General features: G+C 37.9%; 1 protein-coding gene across 9 annotated transcripts in view; it reads left to right on the plus strand.

The window, feature by feature from the left end:
• Positions 1 to 19,046, plus strand: part of DZIP3 (DAZ interacting zinc finger protein 3) — a 132,217-nt gene that overhangs the window by 75,680 nt on the left and 37,491 nt on the right. For all 9 annotated transcript variants that reach the window (XM_063630614.1, XM_055259992.2, XM_063630611.1 and 6 more), the window contains 4 exons: positions 6,860 to 6,955; positions 7,110 to 7,237; positions 14,652 to 14,720; positions 17,514 to 17,610. In XM_063630614.1, coding sequence (XP_063486684.1) covers positions 6,860 to 6,955; positions 7,110 to 7,237; positions 14,652 to 14,720; positions 17,514 to 17,610 — 390 coding nt within the window. The remainder of the gene's footprint in view (positions 1 to 6,859; positions 6,956 to 7,109; positions 7,238 to 14,651; positions 14,721 to 17,513; positions 17,611 to 19,046) is intronic.

Raw genomic sequence — 19,046 nt, forward strand, 5'->3', positions numbered from 1 at the left:
ACAACATTCATATAATTGTCATACCTTTTTTCTCCTAATTAGAATATGTACATTTTAACGGAAATGACATATTCTTAGCTTTGGATGTCACACTACAGTTTAAATATGGGATCTCTGGTTTTCATTCTATAGCCATGAGACTATGGGAACTCAAAGATAGAATTAAAATGTTACATACCTTTAAAAATAGTTTATTCATTTATTCAAAACCCATTTATCACCTGCATATTGTGTCAAGAGCTATGCTAAGACAAAGCCTTTACAGTCTATGGATAATGTTTACAATCTAGTGGATAAGTTAAGTTGAACATTAAACTCAGATGATACAGTGTAATTAAGTGCTTGGGCAATTAAGACTGTAGAATGCAGGCTCCTCCACTTACTGTCTATGTGATTTGGGGCAAGTTACTCAATATTTTATCATCTCTAAAATGGAAGTAATGACTGCCTACGTCATTTGGTTCTTACGACAATAAAAGTATTACCCTTACAAAGAAAATGCTAAAGAAATGGTAAGCAGGGGGTGGAGCCAAGATGGCCAAATAGGAACAGCTCCAGTCTACAGCTCCCAGCGTGAGTGACACAGAAGATGAATGATTTCTGCATTTTCAACTGAGGTACCGGGTTCATCTCACTGGGGATTGTTGGACAGTGGGTGCAGGACAGTGGGTGCAGCGCACCGAGTGTTAGCTGAAGCAGGGCGAGGCATCGCCTCACCCAGGAAGCACAAGGGGTCAGGGAATTCCCTTTCCTAGCCAAGGAAAGGGGTGACAGACAGCACCTGGAAAATCAGGTCACTCCCACCCTGATACTGCACTTTTCCGACGGTCTTAGCAAACGGCACACCAGCAGATTTTATCCTGTGCCTGGCTTGGAGGGTTCCACACCCGCAGAGCCTCGCTCATTGCTAGCACAGCAGTCTGAGATCAAACTGCAAGGTGGCAGCGAGGCTGGGGGAGGGGCGTTCGCCATTGCCAAGGCTTGAGTAGGTAAACAAAGCGGCTGGGAAGCTCGAACTGGGTGGAGCCCACCACAGCTCAAGGAGGCCTCCCTGCCTCTGTAGACTCCACCTCTGGGGGCAGGGCATAGCCAAACAAAAGGCAGCTGAAACCTCTGCAGACTTAAATGTCCCTGTCTGACAGCTTTGAAGAGAGTAGTGGTTCTCCCAGCACGTAGCTTGAGATCTGAGAAGGGACAGACTGCCTCCTCAAGTGGATCCCTGACCCCCGAGTAGCCTAACTGGGAGGCACCCCCCAGTAGGGGCAGACTGACACCTCACACGGCCGGGTACCCCTCTGAGGCAAAACTTCCAGAGGAACGATCAGGCAGCAACATTTGCTGTTTACCAATATCCACTGTTCTGCAGCCTCCGCTGCTGATACCCAGGCAAACAGGGTCTGGAGTGGACTCCAGCATACTCCAATAGACCTGCAGCTGAGGGTCCTGACTGTTAGAAGGAAAACTAACAGAAAGCACATCCACACCAAAGCCCCATCTGTACGTCACCATCATCAAAGACCAAAGGTAGATAAAACCACAAAGATGGGGAAAAAACAGAGCAGAAAAACTGAAAATTCTAAAAATCAGAGCGCCTCTCCTCCTTCAAAGGAACACAGCTCCTCACCAGCAATGGAACAAACCTGGATGGAGAATGACTTTGATGAGTTGAGAGAAGGCTTCAGACGATCAAACTACTCCGAGCTAGAGGAGGAAGTTCGAACCCATGGCAAAGAAGTTAAAAACCTTGAAAAAACATTAGACAAATGGCTAACTAGAATAACCAATGCAGATAAGTCCTTAAAGGACCTGATAGAGCTGAAAACCACGGCACAAGAACTGTGTGACGAATGCACAAGCCTCAGTAGCCAATTCGATCAACTGGAAGAAAGGGTATCAGTGATGGAAGAGCAAATGAATGAAATGAAGCAAGAAGTTTAGAGAAAAAAGAATAAAAAGAAACGAACAAACCTCCAAAAAATATGGGACTATGTGAAAAGACCAAATCTACGTCTGATTGGTGTACCTGAAAGTGACGGGGAGAATGGAACCCAGCTGGAAAACACTCTGCAGGTTGTTATCCAGGAGAACTTCCCCAATCTAGCAAGGCAGGCCAACATTCAAATTTAGGAAATACAGAGAACGCCACAAAGATACTCCTCGAGAAGAGCAACTCCAAGACACATAATTGTCAGAGTCACCAAAGTTGAAATGAAGGAAAAAATGTTAAGGGCAGCCAGAAAGAAAGGTCAGTACACAAAGGGAAGCCCATCAGACTAACAGCTGATCTCTTGGCAGAAACTCTACAAGCCAGAAGAGAGTGGGGGCCAGTATTCAACATTCTTAAAGAAAAGAGTTTTCAACCCAGAATTTCATATCCAGCCAAACTAAGTTTCATAAGTGAAGGAGAAATAAAATCCTTTACAGACAAGCAAATGCTGAGAGATTTTGTCACCACCAGGCCTGCCCTAAAAGTGCTCCTGAAAGAAGCACTAAACATAGAAAGGAACAACCGCTACCAGCCACTGCAAAAACATGCCAAATTGTAAAGACCATCGAGGCTAGGAAGAAACTGCATCAGCTAACGAGCAAAATAACCAGCTAACATCATAATGACAGGATCAAATTCACACATAACAATATTAACCTTAAATGTAAATGGGCTAAATGCTCCAATTAAAAGACACAGACTGGCAAATTGGATAAAGAGTCAAGACCCATCAGTGTGCTGTATTCAGGAAACCCATCTCACATGCAGAGGCACACATAGGCTCAAAATAAAGGGATGGAGGAAGATCTACCAAGCAAATGGAAAACAAAAAAAGGCAGGGGTTGCAATCCTAGTCTCTGATAAAATAGACTTTAAACCAACAAAGATCGAAAGAGACAAAGAAGGCCATTACATAATGGTAAAGGGATCAACTCAACAAGAAGAGCTAACTATCCTAAATATATATGCACCCAATACAAGAGCACCCAGATTCATAAAGCAAGTCCTGAGTGACCTACAAAGAGACTTAGACTCCCACACAATAATAATGGGAGACTTTAACACCCCACTGTCAACATTAAACAGATCAGTGAGACAGAAAGTTAACAAGGATATCCAGGAATTGAACTCAGCTGTGTACCAAGTAGACCTAATAGACATCTACAGAACTCTCCACCCCAAATCAACAGAATATACATTCTTCTTAGCACCACACCACACCTATTCCAAAATTGACCACATAGTTGGAAGTAAAGCACTCCTCAGCAAATGTAAAAGAACAGAAATTATAACAAACTGTCTCTCAGACCACAGTGCAATCAAACTAGAACTCAGGATTAAGAAACTCACTCAAAACCGCTCAACTACATGGAAACTGAACAACCTGCTCCTGAATGACTACTGGGTACATAATGAAATGAAGGCAGAAATAAAGATGATGTTCTTTGAAATCAACAAGAACAAAGACACAACATACCAGAATCTCTGGGACACTTTTAAAGCAGTGTGTAGAGGGAAATTTATAGCACTAAATGCCCACAAGAGAAAGCAGGAAAGATCTAAAATTGATACCCTAACATCACAATTAAAAGAACTAGAGAAGCAAGAGCAAACACATTGAAAAGCTAACAGAAGGCAAGAAATAACTAAGATCAGAGCAGAAATGAAGGGGATAGAGACACAAAAAACCCTTCAAAAACTCAATGAATCCAGGAGCTGGTTTTTTGAAAAGATCAACAAAATTGATAGACTGCTAGCAAGACTAATAAAGAAGAAAAGAGAGAACAATCAAATAGACGCAATAAAAAATGATAAACAGGATATCACCACCCATCCCACAGAAATACAAACTACCATCAGAGAATACTATAAACACCTCTACGCAAATAAACTAGAAAATCTAGAAGAAATGGATAAATTCCTCGACACACATACCCTCCCAAGACTAAACCAGGAAGAAGTTGAATCTCTGAATAGACCAATAACAGGCTCTGAAATTGAGGCAATAATTAATAGCTTACCAACCAAAAAAAGTCCAGGACCAGATGAATTCACAGCCGAATTCTACCAGAGGTACAAGGAGGAGCTGGTACCATTCCTTCTGAAACTATTCCAATCAATAGAAACAGAGGGAATCCTCCCTAACTCATTTTATGAGGCCAGCATCATCCTGATACCAAAGCCTGTCAGAGACATAACAAAAAAAGACAATTTTAGACCAATATCCCTGATGAACATCGATGCAAAAATCCTCAATAAAATACTGGCCAACCGAATCCAGCAGCACATCAAAAAGCTTATCCACCATGATCAAGTGGGCTTCCTCACTGGGATGCAAGGCTGGTTCAACATACACAAATCAATAAACATAATCCAGCATATAAGCAGAACCAAAGACAAAAACCACATGATTATCTCGATAGATGCAGAAAAGGCCTTTGACAAAATTCAACAACCTTCATGCTAAAAACTCTCAATAAATTAGGTATTGATGGGACGTATCTCAAAATAATAAGAGCTATCTATGACAAACCCACAGCCAATATCAGACTGAATGGGCAAAAACTGGAAGCATTCCGTTTGAAAACTGGCACAAGACAGGGTTGCTGTCTCTCACCACTCCTATTCAAAATAGCGTTGAAAGTTCTGGCCAGAGCAATCAGGCAGGAGAAGGAAATAAAGGGTATTCAATTAGGAAACGAGAAAGTCAAATTGTCCCTGTTTGCAGATGACATGATTTTATGTCTAGAAAACCCCATCATCTCAGCCCAAAATCTCCTTAATCTCATAAGCAACTTCAGCAAAGTCTCAGGATACAAAATCAATGTGAAAAAATCACAAGCATTCTTATACACCAAAAATGGACAGAGAGCCAAATCATGAGTGAACTCCCATTCACAATTGCTTCAAAGAAAATAAAATACCTAGGAATCCAACTTACAAGGGATGTGAAGGACCTCTTCAAGGAGAACTACAAACCACTGCTCAACAAAATAAAAGAGGATACAAACAAATGGAAGAACAGTCCATGCTCATGGGTAGGAAGAATCAATATTGTGAAAATGGCCATACTGCCCAAGGTAATTTATAGATTCAATGCCATCCCCATCAAGCTACCAATGACTTTTTTCACAGAACTGGAAAAAACTACTTCAAAGTTCATATGGAACCAAAAAAGAGCCCGCATCGCCAAGTCAATCCTAAGCCAAAAGAACAAAGCTGGAGGCATCATGCTACCTGACTTCAAACTATACTACAAGGCTACAATAACCAAAACAGCATAGTACTGGTACCAAAACAGAGATATAGACCAATGGAACAGAACAGAGCCCTCAGAAATAATGCCACATAACTACAACTATCTGATCTTTGACAAACCTGACAAAAAGAAGAAATGGGGAAAGGATTCCCTATTTAATAAATGGTGCTGGGAAAATTGGCTAGCCATATAGAAAGCTGAAACTGGATCCCTTCCTTACATCTTATACAAAAATTAATTCAAGATGGATTAAAGACTTAAATGTTAGACCTAAAACCATAAAAACCCTAGAAGAAAACCTAGGACATAGGCGTGGGCAAGGACTTCATGTCTAAAACACCAAAAACAATGGCAACAAAAGCCAAAATTGATAAATGGGATCTAATTAAACTAAAGAGCTTCTGCACAGCAAAAGAAACTACCATCAGAGTGAACAGGCAACCTACAGAATGGGAGAAAATTTTTGCTATCTACTCATCTGACAAAGGGCTAATATCCAAATCTACAATGAACTCAAACAAATTTACAAGAAAAAAACCCCATCAACAAGTGGGTGAAGGATATGAACAGACACTTCTCAAAAGAAGACATATATGCAGCCAAAAGACAGATGAACAAATACTCGTCGTCACTGGCCATCAGAGAAATGCAAATCAAAACCACAATGAGACACCATCTCACACCAGTTATAATGGCAGTCATTAAAAAGTCAGGAAACAACAGGTGCTGGAGAGGATGTGGAGAAATAGGAACACTTTTACACTGTTGGTGGGACTGTAAACTAGTTCAACCACTGTGGAAGTTAGTGTGGCAATTCCTCAGGGATCTAGAACTAGAAATACCATCTGACTCAGCCATCCCATTACTGGGTGTATACCCAAAGGATTATAAATCATGCTGCTATAAAGACACATGCACACATCTGTTTATTGCGGCACTATTCACAATAGCAAAGACTTGGAACCAACCCAAATGTCCAACAACAATAGACTAGATTAAGAAAATGTGGCACATAAACACCATGGAATACTATGCAGCCATAAAAAATGAAGCGTTCATGTCCTTTGTAGGGACATGGATGAAGGTGGAAACCATCATTCTCAGCAAACTATTGCAAGGACAAAAAACCAAACACCGCATGTTCTCACTCATAGGTGGGAATTGAACAATGAGAACACATGGACACAGGAAGGGGAACATCACACATCGGGGCCTGTTGTGAGGTGGGGGGAGGGGGGAGAGATAGCATTATGAGATATACCTAATGCTAAATGACGAGTTAATGGGTGCAGCACACCAACATGGCACATGTATACATACGTAACAAACCTGCACGTTGTGCACATGTACCCTAAAACTTAAAGTATAATAATAATAATAAAAAGAAATGGTAATCATGCTGGTAGTGGTATCCAGCAGTAGCAGCAAGAGGCAAGTAACTGGTACTGTTTATTAAATGCTATAAATGAGGGGAGGTGGGTTTATCTAAATTGGGTGTTTGACTTGAGACAAAAAAAGTGAAAGAAGTTAGATGGCAACTTTAAATCCCTTTCAAATAACTAAAATATTTTTTTAGAAGAAAATAATACATGCATATTTCCTGTGCTCAATAGGGCTCAGCTGGCAAAGTAACTACAGACTATGGAGAAACTGAAAAGGAAAGACTTGCTCGTCAAAGGCAGCTTTATAAATTGCACTATCAGTGTGAAGTAAGTATTTTTGCCATTAGATCTGAGGGAAGTGAGAAGTATTTCAAATATTAAACTTACTGGTGCTTTCTGTTTGAAAAGAACTTTGTTTGCTTTTTTCTTTCAATTTCTGGTGACTTGAACATAATTATGTGAAATATTTTTTATTGATCAGGATTTCAAAAGACAGTTGAGAACAATGACTTTTCGGTGGCAAGAAAACCAAATGCAGATTAAAAAGAAAGACAAAATTATCGCATCTCTTAATCAACAAGTGGCTTTTGGAATCAATAAGGTTTCCAAGTAAGTGTAAATCTTTTGATAAAAGGAAATTCTGCTCCGTAATAAACAGTATCTTTAATAGTTAATCCCTGCATAACCACTAGGTGGCACTGTGACTACACATTAGGAACTCCAACCACAGGACTGCACTTGTTTAAAAACCAACCATATTTTTGTCTTGACAACTGGACTGAGAAATAAGCAGCTACTCACACTATATATCAAGCTTTTCATGTATTGGCTGAACAAGTGTTAAGATAATAGAATTACATGAGAAAGATAATGAACTTTCAGGTCGTGACTCTAGTTTGTAAAAATGTGACCAATGATTGGCTGTTTCTTTATAGTATGTGAATACATTCCTTAAAGACACCAAGGAATCAGTTGAGTGTATTTTTATGTTGGTCTCTCATTTGTGTTCTAAGCCTGCGAGATTGAAAACAAATCTTTTTGTTTGTTTGTTTGACTGGGGGAGATTCTTTCCCCCCTTACCCCAATCTCTTTTCTCCTAAACCTGAAGTATTAAATGCCTTCAGATCAAAAATTCTGACTGACTTAGGGAAAAATTAGTAACCTGCTTTGTTCTTTTTGTACTAATCACTGCTTCCAACCTGTATTTGTTTAAATAGTAGCATAGTTTGTAGCACATTATTTTAATAAACAGTAATACCATAAGACACCAGCCATCCAAGAAGTCTAGTTTAAAATCCATTGCAGTTTCTAGAATGCTGATAGGGAGAATAGAAAAGTGCTTCGAATGTCTTTGAGTGGGGAGTCCAAGATATTTCTTGTAAAATTGGGGAAATATTTGCCAGAGATTTAGGTTTTAATTTTTCTCTCATATATTGTATCTACCACATGAAGGGGTTATCAGGAAGAACTAGATGCCATAGTTCTGACAACATAATTTCACTCACAAACATTGTCAGACTTACCCTGACTAGAGTTAGAGAGATCCTTCAAGTTCAGAAGGCTGTGAGGACTTAAGAAAACTTAGACAAACGAAGCTGGCTGCAATCACCTAAGAAACTTTACTTTAGGCCGGACACGGTGGCTCATGCCTGTAATCCCAGCACTTTGGGAGGCTGAGGCGGGTGGATCACTTGAGGTTGGGAGTTTGAAACCAGCCTGAACAACATGGAGAAACCCCATCTCTACTAAAAATACAAAATTAGCCAGGCATGGTGGCGCATGCCTGTAATCCCAGCTACTCAGGAGGCTGAGGCAGGAGAATCGCTTGAACCCGGGAGGCAGAGGTTGCGGTGAGCTGAGATCGTGCCATTGCACTCCAGTCTGGGGAACAAGAGCAAAACTCTGTCTCAAGAAAAAGAAAAAAGAAACTGTACTTCAGCATTCAAAACTTCATCTTTTAGCCTAAAGGGGATGACCAATCCAGAAATATGTCATATAATATCACAGATTAGAAAAGCATTGCCATCAATGCAGATGAGCTGCCTCTCTTCCATCTGAAGATATCCCTCCTCAACTCTTTACTGCTGACCCATACTCTCTTACATGCTTCAGGCTATAAGCAGTCCACTTTCGGTGATGCATATGTCTTCACAAAATGAACATTTCGTGTTGGGCATTCACCAAACATTTATCAAGGGCCTACTATATTAGAAAACCTATGGAAGGCACATGTAGAAGATACCAAGATGTGTGAGACATTCATTATGATCTAATGGAGAGTGTAGATTAACATGTAAGGATAAAATTACATAAAACAGAGACTTCCAGGTCCACCAAGATGTATAGTCCCATTCCTCACAGCTGTTTCTTCTTGAAACTTAAACACCCTGGATATAGCACAACAGACAAGCATAGGAACACTCTAGAAGATGGAATAAGAAAGCATGCTGTCTAAAGACATTGAGACTTGAGGAATGAGCTGGCAGTAAATTTTCTCTTTTGCCTCCCATATATCTCGGGACACTGCAGAAGCCTTCAACCTGGAATTGCTAATAAGCACAGGGGAAGAAAAACTCTAGAAAAGCCCGTCCCTTCTAGCCAAAGGATCAGTAAAAGGAAATTATAACAATAGAAAGGCTTTTTGACAATACCCACCCTACTGCAGCCACACACCAGTGGCCCCACACCACCCCTTGGAAGTAGGCAGTACACGCTGATTCTCCCACCTAATATAAGTAAGTAGCAGCAATCCTATTTTCCTGCTGGGGTAGTGTTGGCAATACTAAGCAAGCAGCTGACTTCCAAGTTCCACTGGGGAGAAGGAGACAGTGCTTTAATTCTTCTGTCAGGGTGTGTCAGTGTGGTCCAGCTGAAAGCTGAACCTCTACTGCTACCCAGCACCAATGTTACTTAAGCCAGTCTGAGACAAAACTAGTCAATACTAGGCTTCATCCTTACTCCCTCTCACTAGGAATTAAGTCTTCACCCATGGGGCTAGTTGGCATTCCCTTTTCCACCCTTCCCTCAGCTGGTGCCAGAAGGGCACGACAGGGAGCTGAACTTCTACCTCCACCCTGCAGCAACAAAGTACTGTCAGTCCTTTGCTTTCTCCTTTCCTAATGTCAGCAGGGCCCAGCAAGGAGCTGATCTTATATTCCACTTGGAGGCAAAAAGACAGTGTGGGCTGGTGCTCCACTTTCATGGGAAGGTGTCAGTTGGACTGGGAGGGGAGCTGAACTTGTACACCTCTCGTCTGCATTGAGGCAATGTGAGTCAGTGCCCACTTTTCCTGGGGTGCTTTTGGTAGAGCTCTGTGCAGAGCCATGCATACACACCTCCTTGGCTTTTACATTATACCTCAACAGGAGACTGCCTGCTAAAAATAGAAAGATTAACTAGAACCCAGAGTCTCATAATATTCAAAATATCTAGGCTACATTAGAAAACATAGATCATACCAAGAACCAGGAAATTCAGACAAGAAAGACAAAAGACCAACAAATGACAGTATTAATATTATTCAGATATTGGAATTATCTGACAAAGATTTTAAAGCAACCATCATAAAAATGCTTCAACAAAATTGAATAATCTGGAGACAAATGAAAACCTAGAATATCTCAGTAAGGAAATAAGTTATAATAAAGAATGGAAATTATATACTAGAAAATACAGTAATTGAAATTAAAATTTGCTGGATATAATCACTAGTAAAGTGGAGATGACAGAGGATTGAGTCAGTTAACTTGGGGACAGGTGAATAGAATGAACTCAATCTGAAGAACGAAGAGAAAATAGACTGGGAGAAAAAAATTAAAAAGAGTCTAAAGGACCTTTGAGCCAATAACAAAAGAGCTTAAAGTACTTGTCACTGGAATTTCAAAAAGAGAGCAGAATGAGAGAGAGACTGAAAAAGTATTCAAAGAAATACTGAAATTTTCCCAAATTTGATGAAATGTATAAATTTACAAATTTAGAAACTAAGTGAACCCCAAATAGCAAAAACTCAAATCCATGCTAAGACACATCATAACTTAACTTCTAAAAACAAAAGACAAAGAAAAGGCTTGAAAACAGGCAGAGAAAAACATTACTTATGAGAACAGTAATTTGAATGACAATAGATTTTTCATTTGAAACCATGAAGGCCAGAATGAAGTGGCAGTTTATTCAGTTACCGAAAGAAAAGATCAGAACCATGAATCCTGTACTTAGCAAAAAATATTCTGTAGGAATAGGAGGAAATAAAGACAGTCTCAGACAATGGAAAATTTTAAGAATTTATTGCTAGCAAATTCATATATCTTACCATTAAAGAATGGCTATAGGAAGGTCTCAAACTTTAAAAATATATATATATATAGTAGAAGCTTGAAACTTCAGAAAGGAAAGAAGACCATCAGAATGAGTAAAGAGTAAGATAAATAATAAGTTGTCCTACTGTTTATTAATTTCTTAAATCATATTTGATGGTTGAAGCAAAAATTGTAACACCATCTCTTGGAATTCAATGTATGTAGAAGAAACACAATATATTCAAAAAGTGAGGAGGGTAAAGGCACCTAAATGAGAATAAAGCTAGAGATATATCATGCAGATGTTTATTAAAAAAAGTAAAAGTGGCTATATTAAAATCAGATTAAATGGACTTCAGAAGAAAGAAGACTGTTGGACACAAAGAGGGATGTTACATAATGATGAAAGGATCAATCCACAAGAACCTCAAGGTATATGTACCAAAAACAGCCTCAAAACACATGAAGTAAAACCTGATAGAGCTGAAAGGAGAAATGGAAAAGTTTACCATTATAATTGAACACTTCAAACTCCACTCTCAATTTATAGTACTGCTAAACAGAAAATCAGCAAGGATATAGAAGACCTCAATAACCACCATCAACCAGCAGGACCTAACTGATATTTATAGAACACCCCACCAGACAACAGTAGAATACACATGCTTTCAAGTGACCACAGGATGTATCTATCAAGATAGACAATATCCTGGGCCATAAAACAAACCTCAACAACAAATTTCAGAGTTGGAATCATACAAAGCATGTTCTCAGGTCACAGTGGAGTCAAATTAGACATCAGTAACGGAGAGATACCAAGAAACCTCCAAAGGCCTGGAAACTACGCAACCCGTGTCTAAATAATCCATGGGTCGAAGAGATCTCAAGAGAAAATACATTGAATTTACATGAAAATACAGTACGTCAAAATTTGTGCCACACAGCTGAGGCGGTGCTGAGATTATAACACTAAATACACACATTAGAAAAAGAGAAAAGTCTTCAGTGGATAATCCAAGCTGCCACTTCAAGATCCCAGAAAAAGAAAACCAAAATAGACTCAAAGCAAGCAGGAGGAAATAAATTATAAAGATTAGAAATAATGGAAGCAGGATGCAGTGGTGCACACCTGTAGTCCCAGCTACCTGAGAGGCTGAGATGGGAGGATGGCTTGAACCCAGGAGTTACAGTTCAGCATGGGCAACATAGCAAGGCTCCATTTCAAAAAAAAAAAAAAGAAACTGAGAAAGAATGAGTTGGAAAAATAGTAGAGAAAATCCATGAAACAAAAAGCTGTATCTTTGAAAAGGTCAATAAAATTGACAAACCTCTAGCAAGACTGACAATATAAAAGACATAAATTACTACCATCTGGAATGAAACAGTGATATCACTGCAAATACTACAAACACTGCAGACATCAGAAAATTATGCTGAATGAAAAAAGCCAGTTCCAAAAGCTTATATATGTTTCCATTTGCTGAACATTCTTGAAATGACAAAATTATAAAAATGGAAAACAGATTAGTGGTTCCAAGGTTATAAGAAGGGGATGAGAGTGGAAGGGAAGTGGTTATGGCTTTAAAAGGGCAAAATGAAGGATCCCTGTGGTGATAGAACGGTTCAGTATCTTGACTGTATTACCATCAATATTCTGGCTATGGTATTATACAGTAGTTTTGCAAGATGTTACCATTGGGAGAAATTGGGGAAAGGATACATGAGTTCTTTGTGTATTATTTCTTATACGTGCATATGAATTTACAATTATCTCAAAATAAAAAGTTTAACTATTTTAAAAAGTACATAATGAAAAACCCTCAAACAAGAGTATACTTAGTGGAAATTTTGTAGGGTAGAGAGAATACTTTTTTGATTGTTGTGATAAGGAACTTCCTTCAATGAAGAACTTTATTAAAGACATAGTACTGAACCTAGGCATTGAAGGTTAGGTGGAATGAGATGGAAGAAAAGACAGGGCATCAAGGCAGAATGGACATAATGACTACTCTGTGTTCTCATATAAGCTTTTGAACATTTTCTTCATTTAATTCATCTGAACATTGCCCAAGAGTATGTGATAAAATATAAATATTCTTTAATTGTAAATGTTGGCTTCTTTCATCTTAGAATATGGAGATTAGAAAGCAGAAATGGTGTGGTTTTTTTGGCCTAATTCAATTTGGTATGTGCAGTAAATGTTTGGCAAATATTTGTTGATGATAGTGTTAACAAAATTTTATGGAAGTGACTTACTTTGGATAAACTACAATAAGCAGTTAATAATATGTCAAGAAACTGCTGTCAACAGTCTATAATAAAACTTGATAGTCAGCTAGAGTTAACTTGAGAACTTTAGATTTTTTAGAAAGAAAATCTAGTAATTTCATTCTGTTATATTAAACGTGAGAAAAAGACTGAGAAGTTAAGACTGCCTGAACATATGTAGCTGGCTCTTATCTGAGCTGGATAATAAGAACTATGCCTACCTTATCCTCTGTTGTTTAAGAGTCTAGGTGTTCTGAATTCCCCACTAGTTATGTCTACTCTCATTGCCCACTCTAAACTAGAGCTGAGTAGAATATTGAAGTAATGGAAGTATACAAAGGAAAACAAGATGTCAGTCTTACAAATTTTACTGCTTTTCAACTCTGTCAACATATTTCTATATATTACAGTAATGAAGCTTGTATTTCTTAATATTTCACTTGAGAACATGACCTCTTTTGTACAGAAAGAGATCTGGTTTCTTTTCACTGCATTCTCAGACCAACAAAACATTAACTGTAAGTCTCTAAGTCTTCTAAGAAGCTTAGAATAAAGGTGAATGGGTAGTCTCTGAAATCTGGTAGTGAGCAATCCATCCAACATTAAAGTTGTCGTTTCAAAGACATATTATTCCAACCAAAACTATTTATCCCAAGAGTTTAAACACGTTAGAGACTTAAAGAGAAATGTGCTTTTATTATAAATCTTTTCATATTGAAGCTAATTACTAGGTTTATGTAAAAGCTTGGTTGTGAAAAGAAATACAGCAGCATAAGGGAGGAACATCAGAAATGGTATGTGAATATATGTCAACCAAAAAGTATGTGCGTTTCTCTTAGTTTCTTACATATTAATTTTGAAGCTGATCACAGGCTATAGATTCTGATTTATACAAAATTTTTACCCATTCTTTCCATGATAAGATCATGTGAGTGACCCCCAGGTGATAATTCATAGTTTTAATTAAAATTTGCATTTGCACACAGCCTCATCACTTCAATATTTAAGGTTTGATTTCCTTTAGACCTTAAATCTTTCATAGTTTGCATGACTTGATATAATACCACTTTAAGGAACTTAAAGTTCTCAATCTCACAACAGGCTTAGAAAATCAGAAGATACCATCTCTGTTTTCTAGTAGGTAAGCTGAAGCATGAAGAGCTAGAGACATTTTTCCAAGTCATTGCACTGAGGATGCAAGATAACACTTCTCTTTTGCTTTCTAATTTACTGAATTAGAACTTAGTTCCCCTTTCTTTGGGAAGTCAGTAAATCAGACATCAGAAACAAGATACATTTCAAAAGGACCAGGTAGAGAAGTTCAGTTGTATTCAGGCTCAAGATTTGTGGCCCCAAATGGACATATTTTGTCTCCTCCACAGCTGTAGTTAGAGCTGTTCTGACTGTGTTAATGAGAAATAATTTCTAACATCTTTTGACTTTCTTGCTTGTTTGCTTAGATTACAGCGTCAAATCCATGCTAAAGATAATGAAATCAAGAACCTTAAAGAGCAACTTTCTATGAAAAGGTACAAACTTTGCTTTTTCTTTGGGTGCACTCTCTCAAACTATTTCACTCAACACTTTCTGGCTGGCACATCGATGTAATTTATCATTCAAACTGGGGTACTTTTGAGGCTGTTATTGAAGAGTATTAATAATACACTGGGACAAAAGGTGTAAACTGGGAGTATCTTAGGCAAATAGGGAGGTATGGTCACTTTAGCTCTGACTCTAGAAAACTGCTAGAAGAATCTGTATCAGCAAAGTTACAGTCCCAGAACAAACTACTGCCAGAGACTAGACCTTAAGAGTTACCCCAATCAATACTATTAGGTGTGACTGCTTTATGAAACTGGCCAAGTTTTATTCTTATTCATCTGTTTTGCCTGTGGGAAATTTTTTTAATAGCACCTTTTTGAAATCCATTTCATATAGCATAAAATTATCTCTGTTAAAATATACAATTTATTGATTTAGAATATTCACAGAGGTTTACAGTCATCACCATCTATTTCCAGAACATTCTTATCACTCCAAAAAAGAAACCCATTAGATGTCATTCCCTATTCTCCCCTCCTCTAGCTTCTGGCAACCACTAATTTATTTTCTGTCTGTATGGATTTGCCTCTTCTGGACATTTCATATAAATTGGATCATATAATATATAGCCTCTTGTGAGTAACATTTGTCACTTAACATAGTTTCAGAATTCATCCATGTTGTAGCATGTATCATTACTCATACCTTTTTATGGATAAATAATATTCCATTCCTTGGCTATACCTTATTTTATTTTTCATCAGTTGATGGACATTTGGCTTGTTTCCATTGTTTGGCTATTATGAATACTGTTATCAATATTTATTTACAGATTTGTGGACATGTTTTTGTATTTCTTGGGTATGTACCAAGGAGTAGAATTGCTTGGTGATCAGTCAACTTTATGTTTAACTTTTTGAGGAATTGCCAAACTGTTTTCCAAGTAGCTGCACCATTTTATAATCCTATAAACAGTGTATGAGGGTTTCAATTTCTCCACATTCTGATCAACATTTGTTACACTTGTTAGATTACGTCTTTATTTTACCCATTGTATTATATGTGAAGTAGTATATAAATGTGGTTTTGATTTGCATTTTCCCACTGACTGATCATGTTGAGCATCTTTTCATGTGCTTATTGGCTAGTTATGTATCTTCTTGGACAAATGTCTATTAAATCCTTTGCCCATTTTAAAAATTAGATTGTCTTTTTATTGTTGAGTTTTAAGAGTTCTTGTCCCTTATCAGATACAAGTCCCTTATTGGATACATGATTTTCAAATACTCTCATTCTGTGGGTTGCCTTTTCATTTTCTTAATGTCATTTAAAGCACAAAACTTAATTTGATGAAGTCCAATTTGTAATTTTTTCTTTTAGGCAAATTTTACATAATATTTAATGGTATAATAATTAATTCCTTTTGTGTTAATATATCTGCTTGAAGATTTTATTTTTTTCTCCTCAAAAAAGTCCAGCCTTAATGATATTTATAATGTACTGTTATCAAGTTTCTCATCGATGTTTGTTAGGTCCTCAAGTATCCAAGTGTTTCTGATAATAAAACATCGAGGACGGCCTTTGTGACAGTCTCTATTATAATGCTGTATTTTCAATTAATTGCTTTCATTAAATTTAGAATTTGGTTTGTATGCTTATAGAATTCTGGGACTCAAGTGTGGGAAGCTGAGATGGGATAGATTAAAAAAGGAACCTCATAGGTAACCATTTACCTAATGTCCTTCATAAACAATGTCTTTACTATCATCTCCCTCCTTCCCTCTCAAACTGTAGGGTTTGCTTCCATTCAAAAATGTTGAATGTTAAGCACTGAAATAACCAGTCAAATATTTTAATGCAGTGACTTCATGTAATGACAGGGATAATAAAAACCTATGTGGTTACTATCATTGGGTTACAAAAAAGCTTATAGAAATTTTATGTAGAACTTATTAATCATGATACTAGCTAACATTTATTTAGTGCTTATTATGTGCCAAACACAAAGTGCTTTATATTATCTGAATTAATTTTCACAACAGCTCTTTGAGGTAAGTAGTACCGTTTTTTCCATTTTCCTCATTTTTACATGTGAGGAAACTGAGGTATAGAGAAATTAAATAGCTTGCTGTCTTAGGTTGAACTGCTCTGTCAAAATACCATTGATTGGGTGGCTTATAAAAATAGAATTGTGTCTCTCACAGTTCTGGAAGCTGGGAAGTCCAAGATCAAGGTAGCAGCCTATCTGATATCTGGTGAGGATCTACTTCCTCGTAGACAGCCGTCTTCCCACTGTAACTTCACATAGCAGAAGGCAGGCAAGGGAGCTCTCTCAGGCCTTTTTTAAATGGGCATTAATTCCATTCATTGGAGTTCCGCCCTTATGACTGATCATCTCCCAAAGGTACCACCTCCTAATACCATCACTTTGGGGGTTAAGATTTCAACATATGAGTTTTGGGGGAACACAAACATTCAGTTCATTGCACTTGCCCAGGGGTTTTACAATTAATAAGTTGTGGAGCTAAGATTCATCCTCAGACCACTTGATTTCACAGCCAAGTTTTGAATCATAACCTATGCCCTGATAAAACTTCTCTTGATAGTAAAGGATAACAGTAGGGATTGAACAATATCTTCCCTTGTTTCTATGTGCTATATACTTTTCCAAGAAATAATTTCCTACTGATTGTATAACTTATCTTTCTTCCTCCTGAATTAGATGAAAAAGGCTGTGCTCGATGTGATATTGCAGAGTCTTTAATGATCATGTATTTCAGATCTCAGTGGGAAATGGAAAAACATAATCTGGAAAGCACAATGAAAACATACGTAAGCAAACTGAATGCAGAAACTAGCAGAGCTTTAACAGCCGAGGTAAAAACAAAACAAAACAAAACGGGGACAGGGGTATGGGGTGAAGGGAAAAGTTTTACTTGTATACCACCATACTAAAGAATTTGTGAAAGATTGTTTTTTGTATAAACAGAAATAAGACATCTTAGGATCAGCCAGGAAAATAGTTGAAAGTCTTGTGCTTTTTTGACTCATTGGCATGTCATGTGTGAATACTTCAGTTTTGATGATCTTATGTTGTTTTCCCCCAATGACTTGAAGAAATTGGTCTGTTACAGTATGTATAGCAAATACAGACATCTTGGGGAAATTCTCATGAAGCCAAGTCACTAAGCCAAACTTCTAATAATAGCATTTTACTGCTGCCACAATATCTTCTTTGTCTGCTACTTCCAATATAGATCTTTCTTACAAAAATACTTACACATCATACACCTGAATGTAAAAAACCAACTTTTCAGACTGCCCACTTTTTCTAAGTTAGAACACCACAGCTAGGGTTGCTCAAAAGAAATAAGATTGTATGTGTGTATGTAATTTTTATTTATACATAACAAAACTTGATATACAGTAAGATTCACATTTTTGGAGAGATCACTGACATTAAAAGCACTACAAACCTTCCACCTCTGTCATAGGTAAGCTCTGTTCTCTAGCAGAGTACTTGGGATCCTGGAAGTCAGCAACCAAGAAGTAGTATCTGAACCAAAAATTCGTGAAGAATACTGTTGGGGTACTAGCTTTAACAAAAGAAACAGTTCAGATTACTTTAAATGCTCGTTTGTATAGAGTGTTTTTTATTGTTTTTAATCAGTAAATTTCTTTTTTTTTTTTTTTTTTTTGAGACGGAGTCTTGCTCTGTCGCCCAGGCTGGAGTGCAGTGGCACGATCTCGGCTCACTGCAAGCTCTGCCTCCCGGGTTCACGCCATTCTCCTGCCTCAGCCTCCCGCGTAGCTGGGACTACAGGCGCCCACCAGCACGCCCGGCTAATTTTTTGTATTTTTTTAGTAGAGATGGGGTTTCACCATGTTAGCCAGGATGGTCTCGATCTCCTGACCTTGTGATCCGCCTGCCTCGGCCTCCCAAAGTGCTGGGATTACAGGCTTGAGCCACCGCGCCCAGCCATCAGTAAATTTCTTTGTGCTTCTATTATTAATTTTAGGAAGAAAGAACTTTCTGATACTTAATGCTGTCCAACAGTGTATTTTAGTGAATACTGAGTGTTTAGTAGTAAAAAAACAGAGGCTAAATGACTGCAAGTAGTGATATGGAAAGGATTCCTGCTGCGAGAGACACTGAACTACGTAATCTCCCAAGCCGGTTTCTGTCTTTCTGTATGGTCTTATTATTACCTCTTCATCAATGACAAAAAAATAGATAGCAGGAGTGTTCTCAAACTTTACTGCATGTTAGAATTACCAGAGAGCTTTTAAAAATGCCAATGCCCAAGCTATAC

This window comes from Symphalangus syndactylus, chromosome 21, assembly GCF_028878055.3.
Source record: "Symphalangus syndactylus isolate Jambi chromosome 21, NHGRI_mSymSyn1-v2.1_pri, whole genome shotgun sequence".
Taxonomy (NCBI): Eukaryota; Metazoa; Chordata; class Mammalia; order Primates; family Hylobatidae; genus Symphalangus; species Symphalangus syndactylus.